Below are 13184 nucleotides of genomic sequence, written 5' to 3'. Positions count from 1 at the left end.
GTGAGATGGTGGGGGTTTTGAAGCTGAGGCGCTGTCATTGTCAAAAGAGGAGAGGTAGATGAGATGGAGGATGTTTTGTTCTCCTTCCTCTTCGTTCTGCCTTTCACAGTTGCAAAATCTGACAAATGTATCTGGGGAAATGGAATACATGGTGCCACCATGGCATGCAAAGTGAAGTTTAATGTCAGTTTTCTTTTAATTGTGCCTTGTTTTCATTGTCAGGTGTTACTGATGGACCGGGGACAGGAAAAATAAAAAAGTGTTATTATTACTACTATTTTAAGAGGGGGTGGCAGGAGTAGAAGAAAATGCATTGCATATCAGCAAAAGCTTTTTCAGCTGAAACAAAGCTTGTGGGAACTTCCAACCGGAACGTCTTGTGTGGACTTGGTAGGCCATGAATCTCAGCTTGCCTGAGCCACACCTAGACTAATTCTCTCATATTCGTTATGGTTACATGACTCCTGTGGTGTATGGTGGCAGATCAGCTGAAGGAACTGCCTCGTGTGTGCCAGATCACAGGAGATATGAGATGCAAGGGCCCAGCCCTACAAAAGAGAACTTGGAGCAAGCAGCAACCAAACTACAGCTCCCAAAGGGTACGCTGCAGCTTGTGCTGTCCTCGATTAGTGTTCAGCTGACCCAAAAGAAAATGCTTTAGTTGAGTTCAGCAAACCCAAGCACTTTTGATTTGTCTCACCCAACAATGAAATATTTTCTTTTGACTCTTTTCCGATAGAAAAATCTAGTTTTTAATGGTTTGGACAGCATCAAAGTTCTGGTGCATATTTTCTGTTGCAAACATGAAATCTACAGCATCATCTTCTCCAGAGCAAGCATGCAGGCAGGGCCTGGGGCAATGTAGCTCTGTTTAGGGAAGGGGGCCTATTCTAGTGCTCAACTGTAATAAACTGTTTCCTCAGATAATGCATCCCTTGGTTTATACATAATATGCTTCTGATCTTTGCTTTGAACCTCTTATAAGCTACTTGTGTTCAGTCCAAGAGTCAAGTGTCTTACAAGCTGGATAAACATGAAGATAGATGCAGTTGTTAAGGAGCTATGGAGATTTATAGAAGTTGACCTCCTGGGCCATTTGGGGTACTAGTTGGCGTAATTCCCCCATGGCAGAACAGTCCTGGAGATGTGCTCCTTCTGCAGCTTCTTGTGCTCCTCCTCCACCATTGAATAAGGACAGTCAAATACCATTGTGGATGTGCCTGTGCATCAGCTGTGCATGGTTAACTTCCCATGGAAAACACTGCTGGTTGGACCCTTGGCTGTGGGGGCCATCTCACCAGCCAAGGTTTGAGGGAATAGGTTTCAAAAAAGAGCTATGCTGGAACCAAATGGGGAGTGACTGAAAACCAAGAAGTGGTAGGGTCATTATGTTGGCTTTTAGGTTAAAAAATATATTTTGTTTAAGCTTTTGACAATTTTTGGTTAAAGCAGGATGTTTTTCTGTTTGACCAGATAGTTTTCTTTTTCTGTGGGGTATTTGCTTCCAACTGCTCAAAGTAAACTTCTGTTGCTGGCAGCAGAGAGTTGTTTGCTTCCCATACAATGAATTGCTTTCTTTTTAGTATTTCATATGGAGCATAGATACATGGCTCCAGAAATACCCTACAACTTATCCGTAGTAGTGGAATTTTCTGAACCCCATTAAGAAGTTGTGCTACATTCTGCAGAAGAGGTTCCCTTCGTGTTTAGCTGTAAAAAACTGCCGAACAAATGAAAATGAGTAAAATCTGTGGGGTTTTCCCCGCCCTATTCATCAATGCTGTTTTTACTCTTTGTGTAGACAGCTCATTTGCTCGTTGTTTGCCTGAAGGGAATTCAAGTCAAAAAGGAGGCTCAAGTTACTAGCAAAAGGTGCTCCTGTCTCTAAAGAACAAAGTACAATGATTCAAGGAAAAAACTTTGAAAATTTGTCAAATGCCAGAGTGTAATTCATACTTGTCCAGGTTACTCCATCTATGAATATTTGTGTAGGATATTTTTGCAACTCTTTCCTTTGGTATCTTGTAAATATGGATACTATCTGTGACTGACAGCCTCCTACTGTTTATGTCATGGTCTGAATCGTTGCATGAAAAATGTAATGCATCTCTTTAAGAAATGCACACAAACCCAAACACATGGTATTTGTTCATTGCTAATGCTCATTTTCAACCTTATTGTTCCTCATTACTTCTTATTAAATATATTTAAGAGGCCTTTTTGCAAAAGGAATAAGAGAGAGAAAAAAAATCTGCCTCTCCTCAACACTGTATTTCAAATTCACAAGCAGAGCTACATCATTGTTGTAAATCATTTTTGGGTCTGCTCTGTAGCCTGTTGAATGCACTGTGGTGATTGCTGTTGACCTCAGGAGGTCTCAGAGTGGGTACTTCCATCAGATCTGACTAATTGTGGATCCAGACTAATAGAAAATGTTATTCCCAATAAAGAAATCACACAGCCACTTTAAGCTTTCTGCCAAACCATTTCTCTTGTCATCCCCACCTTCAGCCTGCATGCCTGGCTTAGGTATGGGTGAGTTGAGAGCAGTTCTCAGTGGGTACGTGTTACGTACGTTATCTCTACGTATGTTTAAAATTTAAAATAATGTATCGTTGGGAAATCTATTACACTGACAGGCCTGTCGTATGTAAACTCCCAGCTATCCACAACAGATAGGTACAACCTGGATTACCAGCTGGATAGACATCCCCAGACTGTGCCTTGTGGTTCTGTTTTGGCTCTCCCGAGCATTCAACCCCTTGCGCCGCTCAGTTTTCCTCCTTCCCAACCTTGCTGTGAGGAGGGATGGTGCTTGGTGAGTCGTTTACTTGTCTTCGTACACTTGTGGATAGGAGAATTAGCCATTCTGGCTCCCATCAGAGCCATTTGGATATGATTTTTGGTCACCGCAGTCTTTTGCCAAATTTGAGCTGGTTGCATCAGAAGGAAAAACTCTCCATGTTCTTCCTTGACTGCCCGGGTGCATTCAACAGCTGGCAGCCTGCAATGGAAATTCGTGTTTAAAGTCCTGCTAGCGGTAGCTTGCGTGGCAGATTCCCTCTCTCTTGCTCTCACCTTACAAAAACTTGTTGCATCTGTGGACCTGCTTTCTGAGACTTCATGGTTTGCACCTGATAGGAAAATTACATTTCACGCATAGGCCTGTTTATGCTCTGTGAAAAGCCAGTATGGGGGTTACACTGGATAGGAAATTCTGTAAAAGGTATCGTAGGTAAAGGTACGGAAATTATAATAGTTACTCTTAATTAGCACAGAGCATTAAAGGAAGGCTGAGGAAAGTCACTTTGCCACTTAAAATCTTTATAGTACATTATGTTGTTTAAAATTGTTAATGAATCCTTCTTTCCCGTAACCAGAAATGGTTACTAGAAAGGCTGAGTTCTTGGATGGATTAAAAGAGGAAGGAGCAAAGAGCTGTGGCTGGATGGTAAAAAGTTAAACATTTTGCTTCAACAATGTAGGATTTCTCTTGATAACAAACACAGGAATTCAAAAGGAACGCATATCCAAATGCTTTTTAAAAAACTTCTAATGGCACTAAAAAAAAAATTACACTACTGAAAAGACCACAAACTTGGGGGCAACTGGGGGTAATGTGATAGGTGTTTCATAGCACTGAAAACATTGTAACTCTGTTACAGAAGTCAAAAGTCTTTGTTCAGACACAGTGGATATTTTGATTACATTAGATTATTAAATGCAAAAGTATGTGCAAACCTAAAAGTTCTTCCAAGAGGCAGAAGCCACCTTTAGCAGGAAAAAAATGAAAACATAAAAATAAGATAAATTTGGGAAGCTCCAGGTCTTTTAAAGGATTTTAAAGCCATGTTAAAAGCACCTTCCCATTCAGGGTGCACTTAAAAGTCTCTCTGAGCCTTTCCCAGGGCTTCTGGTCCGTGTCTTTCCCATTTCTTCAGTGCACTCCTTGAGGGGGTGGATCTGGGTTGGTGCTGGTGAAGCCCATCCCCTCCCAGCGACTTTACTGTAACGTTAGCTGCGACAACGAACCCCCCAAACTCCTCTCTCAAACCCTCAGTGCCGATGGCAGAGGCGCGCAAAGCTTTTTAAGAGTAGTATGTATTTCTTGTGAAAACATTTGGCCTTCCGATACCGCTGTGATCCTAGGACACAGCTTCTTGCAGCGAGCAATAACTTGTTGCATGTGGCGAAAATATTTGTTGGGGGAGAGCCGTATTTGGCACTTTGTGATTTCCGATAGCTTTTAAACCGGTCAGAGACGAGGGTGTTAGTAGTCTGTAGAGCTCCACGTGCAGGGGTTTGGTTTTCAGTCGAGCGCGTGCGGGGCCATGTTACGGCCGGTGGCGTCCACTTTGCCTCCCTGCTGGCAAGTGCCCGGCGGGTCGATTTCTGCTTGATGCCGCGCGTGCGAGCGCGGCTCCGGCGGCCGGGGGGTTAGCAGAGCGTCTGTCCTGAGCACACCAAACCCTCCGAAAGCCTGGCTTGCGCCGGGCCAAGGTGGGTCGGTCCCTTGCCGGCGGTGAGCCCGCTCCAATGCGTCAGCGAAGTGAACGTCGGGAGGGTTTTCAGACATCTGCACGTCCAGCCTTTCTGCGGCTGCGGTGGCTGGCGGCAGTTGGACGCATTCATGTCGCATTCGGGCCGCTTCTGCGTCAGAGGTCTAAGGATGGATTTAGGAGCTTGGCCGGGGGCACCCATGGGTGGTGCTCCCACCTCGCTAACGTTGCAGGGCGACGGCATTCGGTTTGGGTTGGACGTGAACCCGCGGGAGACGGCGTGGAGATGCCGCCTGGTTTCTGCCGGCGGCTGCCGCCGGTGGAGGGGAGCACCTGCGCGGAGCCGCTCTGCAGAAGCAGCTATTTTGCCAACAAAGGTTTATCGCTGCTCATCCGTGACAAAGAGAGTATTCAGGGCTCGCGGAGCCGCCGTAACCGCCGCCGCTGCCCTTTGCTGCTCCGGCCTGCGGTTTTGGGGGAGCGGGAGGGGAAGGGAAGTCGCAGGAGGCGGCGGGGAGGGGGCCGGCAGCGGGGGGAACCCCTGCCGGCGCGGCCCGGCTGACCCATTGAACGGCCTGAATGCGATAAATGCGGCTTTATCCTGTCTTGAAAGGAACAAGATAGCACAGCCTAAATGCCTGGGTGTGCTTAAATAGGCAACCGCGGGCCGCTGGAGCCGAGCGTGTTTGAAATCCGAGCCCTCCGACAGCCTGGGAGCTGCCACAGGTCACCTGCCTCGCTCCATGGGGATAGGCCCCGGGCGCGCAAGAAATCGGCCATGGACGAATTGTAGTACAAATTCCTTTCTTTGTTGGTTGGCCTCTTTCACTAGACCATGGCCTATAAAATTTTGTAAAAACAATTCTTAAATATTATTTGAAAGGGCAAATGGCCATGCTGAAAGGTTTGACAGTTTGACATATAGTGCCTGGGTTTGATAGCTTGGAAACCGGAGCGCGGAGCCAAGGCGCTCCTTATGCTTGTTACAGGCTCAGGGTTTTTTAAATAGTGTCTAGTTGCTGTGCAGAGTGCCTGCGCTCCTAGCAATTTGACAGGCAATGAGTCTGCTTCAGTGATCTTAAATCCTTTCAGACTAATTTGCGAGCGAGCAGAAAAACAGCTAGCACCTTTGGATTCGGCGCTCCAAAATCGGGAATCGGGTGCCGCCAATTAAAGTGCCATTTTGAGCCATCATATCAAGGCGGATTACTTGAAATTCCTCTGATAATGTCATGCGGTGCCTAAAGAGGAGGCAACTGGGCGCTTCTCCGCGGACAAAGGATCTGAGCGGACCCAACTCGTCGGCGACCGGGACAGGGGCGGCGCGAGCCCGGTTTCCGCATTACGGCGTTGCGCGGGTGCGGCGTCAATGCGAGCAGTGGGCCTCCTCTGCCCCTGCATCGCCAAGGGCCATTTTTAAGAGCCTCTGGCCCCTCAGTCACTGGCCTACTAGTTAATTGCCACGCGGACTTCGTGACACATGGGCAGATAATATGACATTTTCGGTTTCTGTCACTAGCAAACGCCACAACGTTGCTTGCACTAGTTGCTAAGAAGCTGTCAGAAACCATTAGCAGCTGGCTAAAGTTGCCCGATGGCATTTCCTCATGGCATCAGCAAAACAAGCATAAATCACCCAGTGGAGCCTACTGCTATACTAATGAGGCTGTAAGCTTGTTTATGGACTAGCATCATTTCTATGATTATTTCCACCTTTTCAGTTTGCCTTCATTTGGCAGCAGGAGAAGTCAACTTCAGGAATGAAGTCACTGCTGACATTTTACAAATGTGGTTCATAGCTGCTACCGTGTGGTTGGGCAGTGGTTCTTCAAGTTTGTTTAGTGATCTTTAAAAAGGGGGGGGATTCTCTGGAGACCTCGCCGAGGTGACTGTATCAGGTTGCAAAGTAGATGGAAATACTAAAATCCACAATTGACCATTTAGACTTCTCTCCGTGGCTTAGTCTTTACAGGATCAATTTCCAATTTAAAAAAGTGGACGAGGTTAAACAATTTATAAAAGTCTGCCAAAGAATTTGCTTTTAGGATAGTCGGATGCTTTATTACCCGCTCTCTGCCTTTCACTTTCTCTAGCTTGTGTCGGACAGGGCCAGGGTTTATTGTTTTAGGCTTTTCTGAACATGCACCAGTATTTACACTGGATTGAAAGCATTTGCTTCCAATGAAAATCTTGTCTTAGATTACAGCCCAGCAGTGTAATTTCCCTCCCAGATGGGAGTAAAGTAGCAGTATTTGCCTAAAAACAGTAGGAAGAACAAACTGTGCATTAAGCCAAGGCTGTTTTTGGCTTGAGCTAATGATGTAACAGAAACCTTTTATTTGGGATAGGTCACTGCCAGGGATTGAAGGAGGTGATCTGGCTCTCGCTTGAAAGGTTTCGCCATTGTATCTACATAAGTCTTCACTTAAAAAATTCTGTTCCTAATGCTTCTGCTTTCATACAGCAGAAATAAACAGGAAAGGTTCTGGGGAGTGTTACACAAGGAATGCAGAAAGCTTTTCCTCCCCTAATGGAGTATATAATTCAGGTGCCCCGAAGGCATGCTTTCAGGAATTCTTTTGCCTGAGGTAATGGGAAGCTAAGGCTGCTTTAAGGCCTTGATTATCTATTGATGCACAAAGCTGGAAAAAAGTCATCTCCCTTGGATTATAGTAGATATTTCCATAAATTATCAATGAATACTCCTCTCGTCAGGCACCAGGCAATGCCTACTAAATTAATCTGAAGGGGGTTTGAAATGAGGAGAAAGTGTGTTTTAAAAAACAGGGTAAAACAATTGCAGGGAGGTGGGGAAAGGCAGTGTCATTAGGTTAGAAGCTTTTCATTTTTAATCAATGAATGCGTAATACTTTTTTTTCCCTCGTTTGTCTCTCGCAGACAGAAAGTGGATTAGCCCATGGAATTTTAAATGCTGTTGAGTTGTTTCCTTTGCTCATGTTTCTTTTATGAATTATTATTTTATATGGTGAATTGCTTCTCTGTATAAAAGCCCTTTTTTACATACCGGGCTTTCAAAGAATTTATCGGATATCTGATATTTTCATAAAAATCTTGTTTGTTTCTCTAACTATTCAAGGTTACTATTTCACTACAGATCCAGGTCAAGTCATAAGGACAATTATAAATTTGTCACACTCAGTAAGATGCTAAGAATATAATGCTAATAATATTTATTTTTTTTGCAATAAAAGCTGTTTAACAAATCGTAATTTTGACGGTCTAAATCCTTCACTTATTTTATTCCTAACAGAGGTAGTTTTGATTCAGCCCCGTTCAGCTGACTTTCTTGATCATTCTTGCCTGGGGGTGTAAGGAACACTTGCCTAATTACATCACAACTCCATGCGGTTACAAATACAGTGTCCTTGGAAGCCAGGATATACCGTTCAATCCACATTCAGAGCATGAAAAGAATAAATTGCTACGTTAACTTGTTTATAAACTGCTTTCCGGGTTTGAAACAAAAATTGCATGCAATCTGGCCAGGCACTGCAACTTTTGTTTTCCAGTGACTGCTAGCCCGTTACTACACCCCAGACAAAAGCTGGCTGCTACGCAGTTGTATAGTCCTGTAGATATGTTGCTAATGTGATGAGAACTAAGACTTTCTCTGCATTAAGGAAATTCATTCTGGATCAGTTGTTGTTTTACTGGAGCAGACACCTATTACAGATACGGTGCACCAGCACAAAGCAGGGCTTTAATTCCTGCAGTGTATGTCAAATTGGTACCTACTTATCCCAGTATGAATTTCTGTAGGCTGGGGCTGGGGAGAAGGGAGGCCAGTTAGATCCCCGCATCCCAGGAAAAGTCAGTGCAAGCTGGACATCTAGGAAATACGTAATATAAGTGGTGCCCCAGTCCTCTGGTTGCTCCTGAATTTGGGGAGAGAATGTAATATTGCAAGAGTGCTGCATCTACCCTGGCTCTTCTAACTGGATCTTTGCATCCCGGAATGGGCTGTGGCACCAAGGTTCACACACATCATGGGAATGAGATACCATTGACGCTTTCCTAACTGCCATCTCAGCCAAACTAGCTGATTGGGAGAAACATCAGATTAGTTTTTGGGAAGTGACCCAGTGTGAAGAAAAGCCACCTTTTCCACCTTTGCAAGCAGGATGCTTGCAAAAACTTTTTTTTTTAAAAAAAAAACACTTTTTGTCAGGTCACTGTGCTGAATCCAATCACAGAAATGGCCTCACTGTCCTGCAGGATAAACCAGAACTGGGCCAATATGATTATAAGACCCTTCCTCTCCCCGTGTCTCTTCCCCCCCATCCCTTCAAACCCTGGTGAATTATGGTGTTAAAGAATTTATACCTCATTTAAATATTCATGCAGTTTATACCCAAAGCCAGGTTTCGGCTGAAGTGTCTAAAGGTAGCATAAGTCAAAATTTGATTCACTATATTTACAGGTGACGGCTTGGACAACAGTGTAGCTTCCCCCAGCACAGGTGATGATGATGATCCAGATAAGGACAAAAAGCGACATAAAAAGCGTGGCATCTTTCCCAAAGTAGCCACAAATATCATGAGGGCATGGCTGTTCCAGCATCTAACAGTAAGTGAACTCTAGATCACGTATGCAAAATAAAACATGGAAAATGTCATAGTTATAGTAGCCGTAGAAAGCAGAAATACATATTATGTTACTGACAGGCAGTTCAGGGAACTTTTCCGAGAACAGTTGTTGTCTCTTTTGCTAGATGCTAGGGGAAGAGTATGGAGCATATGTTTTTATGGTTTGGGGTTTTTTTGTGTGTTGCTTTTAGATTTTTGGTTCGAGTTGAAGTTGTTAAAAGGACGTCACCACGAAGTGTGACTAAGCTCATACTAATAACCTCGGAGACCTGTCCTGCCCTGCTGTTCACACAGCTGCAGCTCCCGTTAGCTTACGTGGGCATCGCTGCTCCGTAGCAAAGAGCAGCGCTTGGCCCGTGGCTCTGTGTTCTGGAGAACTTCAGAAAATAATTGGGGAGATTAAAAACAAAGCAAAAGAAAACAAAGACCTTATTCAGAGGTTCGTGAGAGGTCATCGGATGCTTCACGATGAAAGGTCTGAATGTATCTGGTTTAATAGAAAAGTCTAATTTTTTTTCTTTGAGTCTTTCTCATTCCCAGAGTGTAAGTTACTACTGTATTTAACATCATAAAGGGGTGGGGGGTGTGCAGCTATTTCTGTTGCCACAGCTACCTCTATTTATTTCTGGGATTAGAAATAAAAGCTCTGGACAGGTATGTGGGGTTAAGCTGGATGCTGGAGCTTCTTTAAAGAACTTATACTGTGTACCACACCTTCTAATGTTAGCATTTAGAAAAGTGTTTCTAATGCCATTCTTCTTTTTCATCAAGTTATGGTGATCTGTCACTGTGTTTTCATTCACTGTGGAGATTTGGGCCTTCAGCCTGAGATTTTCTGTCTGTGCTTTTCTACGGCGGAAGAATAAGGCCCAGGCAAGAGGTGTCTGTAATCTGCACGCAGTAGTGACTGTCTCTCACCTCCAATCTCAGCAGTTGACTCTCTTCCCTGCCGGTAGTTAGGGTCAGGGTGAAATAAGAAGCCAGCCAACTTGCCCAACCACAGTGGAGCTCTGCCAGGGGCGTCCTCGTAAACCAGAGGAAGCACTCACACAAATCGCCCCTCCATCCCCAGCCGAGCCAAGTAACCAGATATCCAACATGACTCTTGTCAGCACTGGGATCAGGCCGGAAATTCTGCCCCCCTCGCAGCCCTGGGTTACTATGAATGAACCTTCCTGCCTGAGCACTCATCTTCCTCATCTGGAGAGGGCCTCAGATGTGTCCACATTAATCCGTCTTTCCAGCAGTCTCTGCCTCAGCCTTGCCCTAGCTTTGCCAGCTCCTTAGGCCTTTCCTGGGGGTGCTCAGAGCATCACTCCCCAGAGCTGAGATCCCTTTCGGTTTGGCAGAGCCAGGTTGGCTCCCCATTTCCATGTCCTCTCCTGAGGTGAGCAGACAGCCTGGTGTCTCTCCGCAGGTAGATGTGAGGTTAAGGGCACGTGCCCCCAAAACAGTCCAGGGATGCCATGCTGGTGGGGACACTCATACCCACCTGCGCCAGCTGCTGCAGGGGCAGCTGGTTTACGGTCTGGTGACAAGCCACACCGGGGGACGATTGGCAACTGCACATCACTGCCCCTATTTCCTTGCTGAGGAATTATGAAATAAGAAGCATATATTGCTGCTGTTACTATTAGCAGTCTTTTCTCCTGGAAGTGGCCTGTTGCTGTGTTTGTGCTGGTAAATTGAACATGGCCCAGGCCTGGGTGCAGGAACTTGACTGTCTATGCTGTTAAACTGCTTGAGCAGTCCCTGGCATGCTCTTAGCCTTGGCCAGATATCACCCTCTAAACCAGTTCCTGGGAACATTTCAGAAGATAGCAAGGACAGTTCCCAAAAGACATTTTGACTGGAACCACCCTGCATTGAGCATTTAGCTATGTGGGTTTGACCAGATCTTGCGACTGGCTTTACGCACAATCTCAGGACCAGAGAATGGGTCCCGTCACTTGTTTTTAGTTCACCGTGTAGGGTGCAGGTGGCTTTCCATCCTTTTGCTGTGCAGTAGTGGTGCATAAGAGAGAAAATTGTAGTGCCTGAGGTGCTTGCTGCAGTGATGGTAGCTGCCCCTTGGGCACACCATCTGGGCATCTGCTTGTAAGGTAGTCTCTTCTCCTGGAAAGTTCAAATACAGAAACCCCTCGGATTTACGCAGTAAAGGCACTGCCTTTTCTACACTACAGCACTGAGCTAAAGCTTGCTTTAAAAATCTACCATCCCCTGTTCAGGATGAGCCCAGCCAGGTGAAACTCACAGACTTATTGCAGTGCAGCTTTCTGGCAGTGTCAGGGTAGCTTAAGGCTTGTCTGATGAATTCTACAAAATTGAGTTGGCTTCCGCTCCCCCAGCCCAACCTTCTCTAGCCAGGACCTTGGGACAGACCTGTCAAATCGACTCTAGCTGGAGTCACGGGCAGTTTCCCTATATTAAAACATGTGTGAGAGCAGCAGAATATTGTGGACTTTCTCAAGCATGTATTTCAGTAATGAGCGCTCTTGCTGCAGTAAGAAGGCTAGGAGTTAGAAAACCTCACCAGTAAAAGCAACAGAGAACATGTGCACTGAGAAAAACAACAGGTCTTGGGCATGGAGGAGGATGTCCTCCAGGCAAGCGTGTTGATATTATTGCAGTTAGGGCTAGAGGAAACTACTGTGTAATATGTTGAATGAGCTGCTCTAGGTGCTGCCCCCCTTTGCCACCAAAAAGTCCAGCTGGGGTGCTTCCCCAAGCCAACACAAGGTACAAAGCTCTGCATGAGCAGCAATGCCGTGGAAGGCTCCCAGGTCCCTTCCTGGGAAGGAGACAGGCAGTTGTGTGACACTCACTTGAGTGTGATGCTCGGTGCTGGACAGCTTGGGACAGAGGTATTAACAGCCACTGTCCTGCTGGGAGATTGTTGTCCGTGCCTTGATAATGTGCAGGAGTCACAGCTTAGCCGAACAGAAGGAAACCTCATTATTTCTGAACGTCCAGCCCAAATGTTGGAACTGAGGAGCAGGGGGGTAGAGAAGTTGAAGAAATTAAGACTCCAGTTCATTTTTGAGCATGTCCGGACCTCTGATCATGACTGCTTGTATGACCCTGCGCACTGCAACCACAGCCTCCCATGCCCAGGGCCCCCTATTTAGGCAATTCCTTGGGGAATTTCTCGCAAGAAAAGATTCATGTCCCATGGATCTCTTCTTATTTCCTTGAGGAAGCGATGCTGTTAGCACGCAATTCATAATAACAGCCACCAAGGTGCTTGTAAGCAGGCACCTCTGGCTAGGTTGTACAGGGCTCTTTTGGCCACCCCAGTGCAGCAGTTTGGGAGACGGTAGCTGAATGACGGGTGGCTCCAACCCTCAGCTCGGTGGCTGTAGCCCATCAGAGGGAGGAACTGAACTTCTGAAAGGCAGCTAGGAATGGTCCAGAAGCCTGATTGAGTTTCTGATTGCACTGGCTCTTTCAAAGACTCCTCCTTTCCCAGGGGGAGGTTCAAGGCAAGATGCAGGACTTTTCTGGGGCAGGTGGTGGGCCTCAGAGGGGCAGGCTGTGCCGTGTGGCCAAGCACGGCCCCCAGGAGACGCGTGTGGCCCAGGCGGGCTTCTTGCTGGGGACTAGATGCGTCTTTGCCAGGAGCTGGCAGAAATGCCGGGACAGGACAGGCGTAGGCGAGTCGAATGCTTGATGTCTTGCCAGGTCTGGCTTTGTTTATTCATGTATTTATTTATTTCAAGTGAATATGAATTTCAGTGGGACTGATGCAAGGTCCTTCCCAAAACAGGGGGCGATAGGGACGTGTTGCGCTCAGGTGCGGGCCACGGCACGGCGGGTGATAGCGCCATTTTGCCCCCAGCATTTGACCTGCCTCCGCTTTCCCATCTGTGGAATGGCAGGGAAGAAACGAGCACCGGTTCACGGCGAAACCCAGCTTCCCCTTGAGTGCTGCTCACTCCTAGTTGGGCTGTTATTTGGGAGCCGTCTTTTTCAAAAGCAAAAAAATTTCTCACAATTATAATATTAATACACATCAATGGCACGGAATTAAACAAAACAGACAGTAATTGCTGTGTCTGTCATACTAATGATTAATGGT

At 46.1% G+C, this 13184-nt stretch overlaps 1 protein-coding gene across 3 annotated transcripts in view; it reads left to right on the top strand.

Annotated features, from left to right (window-relative positions):
* MEIS1 (Meis homeobox 1) overlaps positions 1–13184 on the top strand; it is a 103759-nt gene that overhangs the window by 43819 nt on the left and 46756 nt on the right. For all 3 annotated transcript variants that reach the window (XM_026080750.1, XM_026080751.1, XM_026080752.1), the window contains exon 8: positions 8941–9086. In XM_026080750.1, the coding sequence (XP_025936535.1) occupies positions 8941–9086 (146 nt within the window). The remainder of the gene's footprint in view (positions 1–8940; positions 9087–13184) is intronic.

Source organism: Apteryx rowi, unplaced genomic scaffold (assembly GCF_003343035.1).
Source record: "Apteryx rowi isolate R43461 unplaced genomic scaffold, aptRow1 scaffold_53, whole genome shotgun sequence".
Lineage (NCBI taxonomy): Eukaryota > Metazoa > Chordata > Aves > Apterygiformes > Apterygidae > Apteryx > Apteryx rowi.
This window is presented reverse-complemented; position numbering and strand designations above follow the sequence as displayed.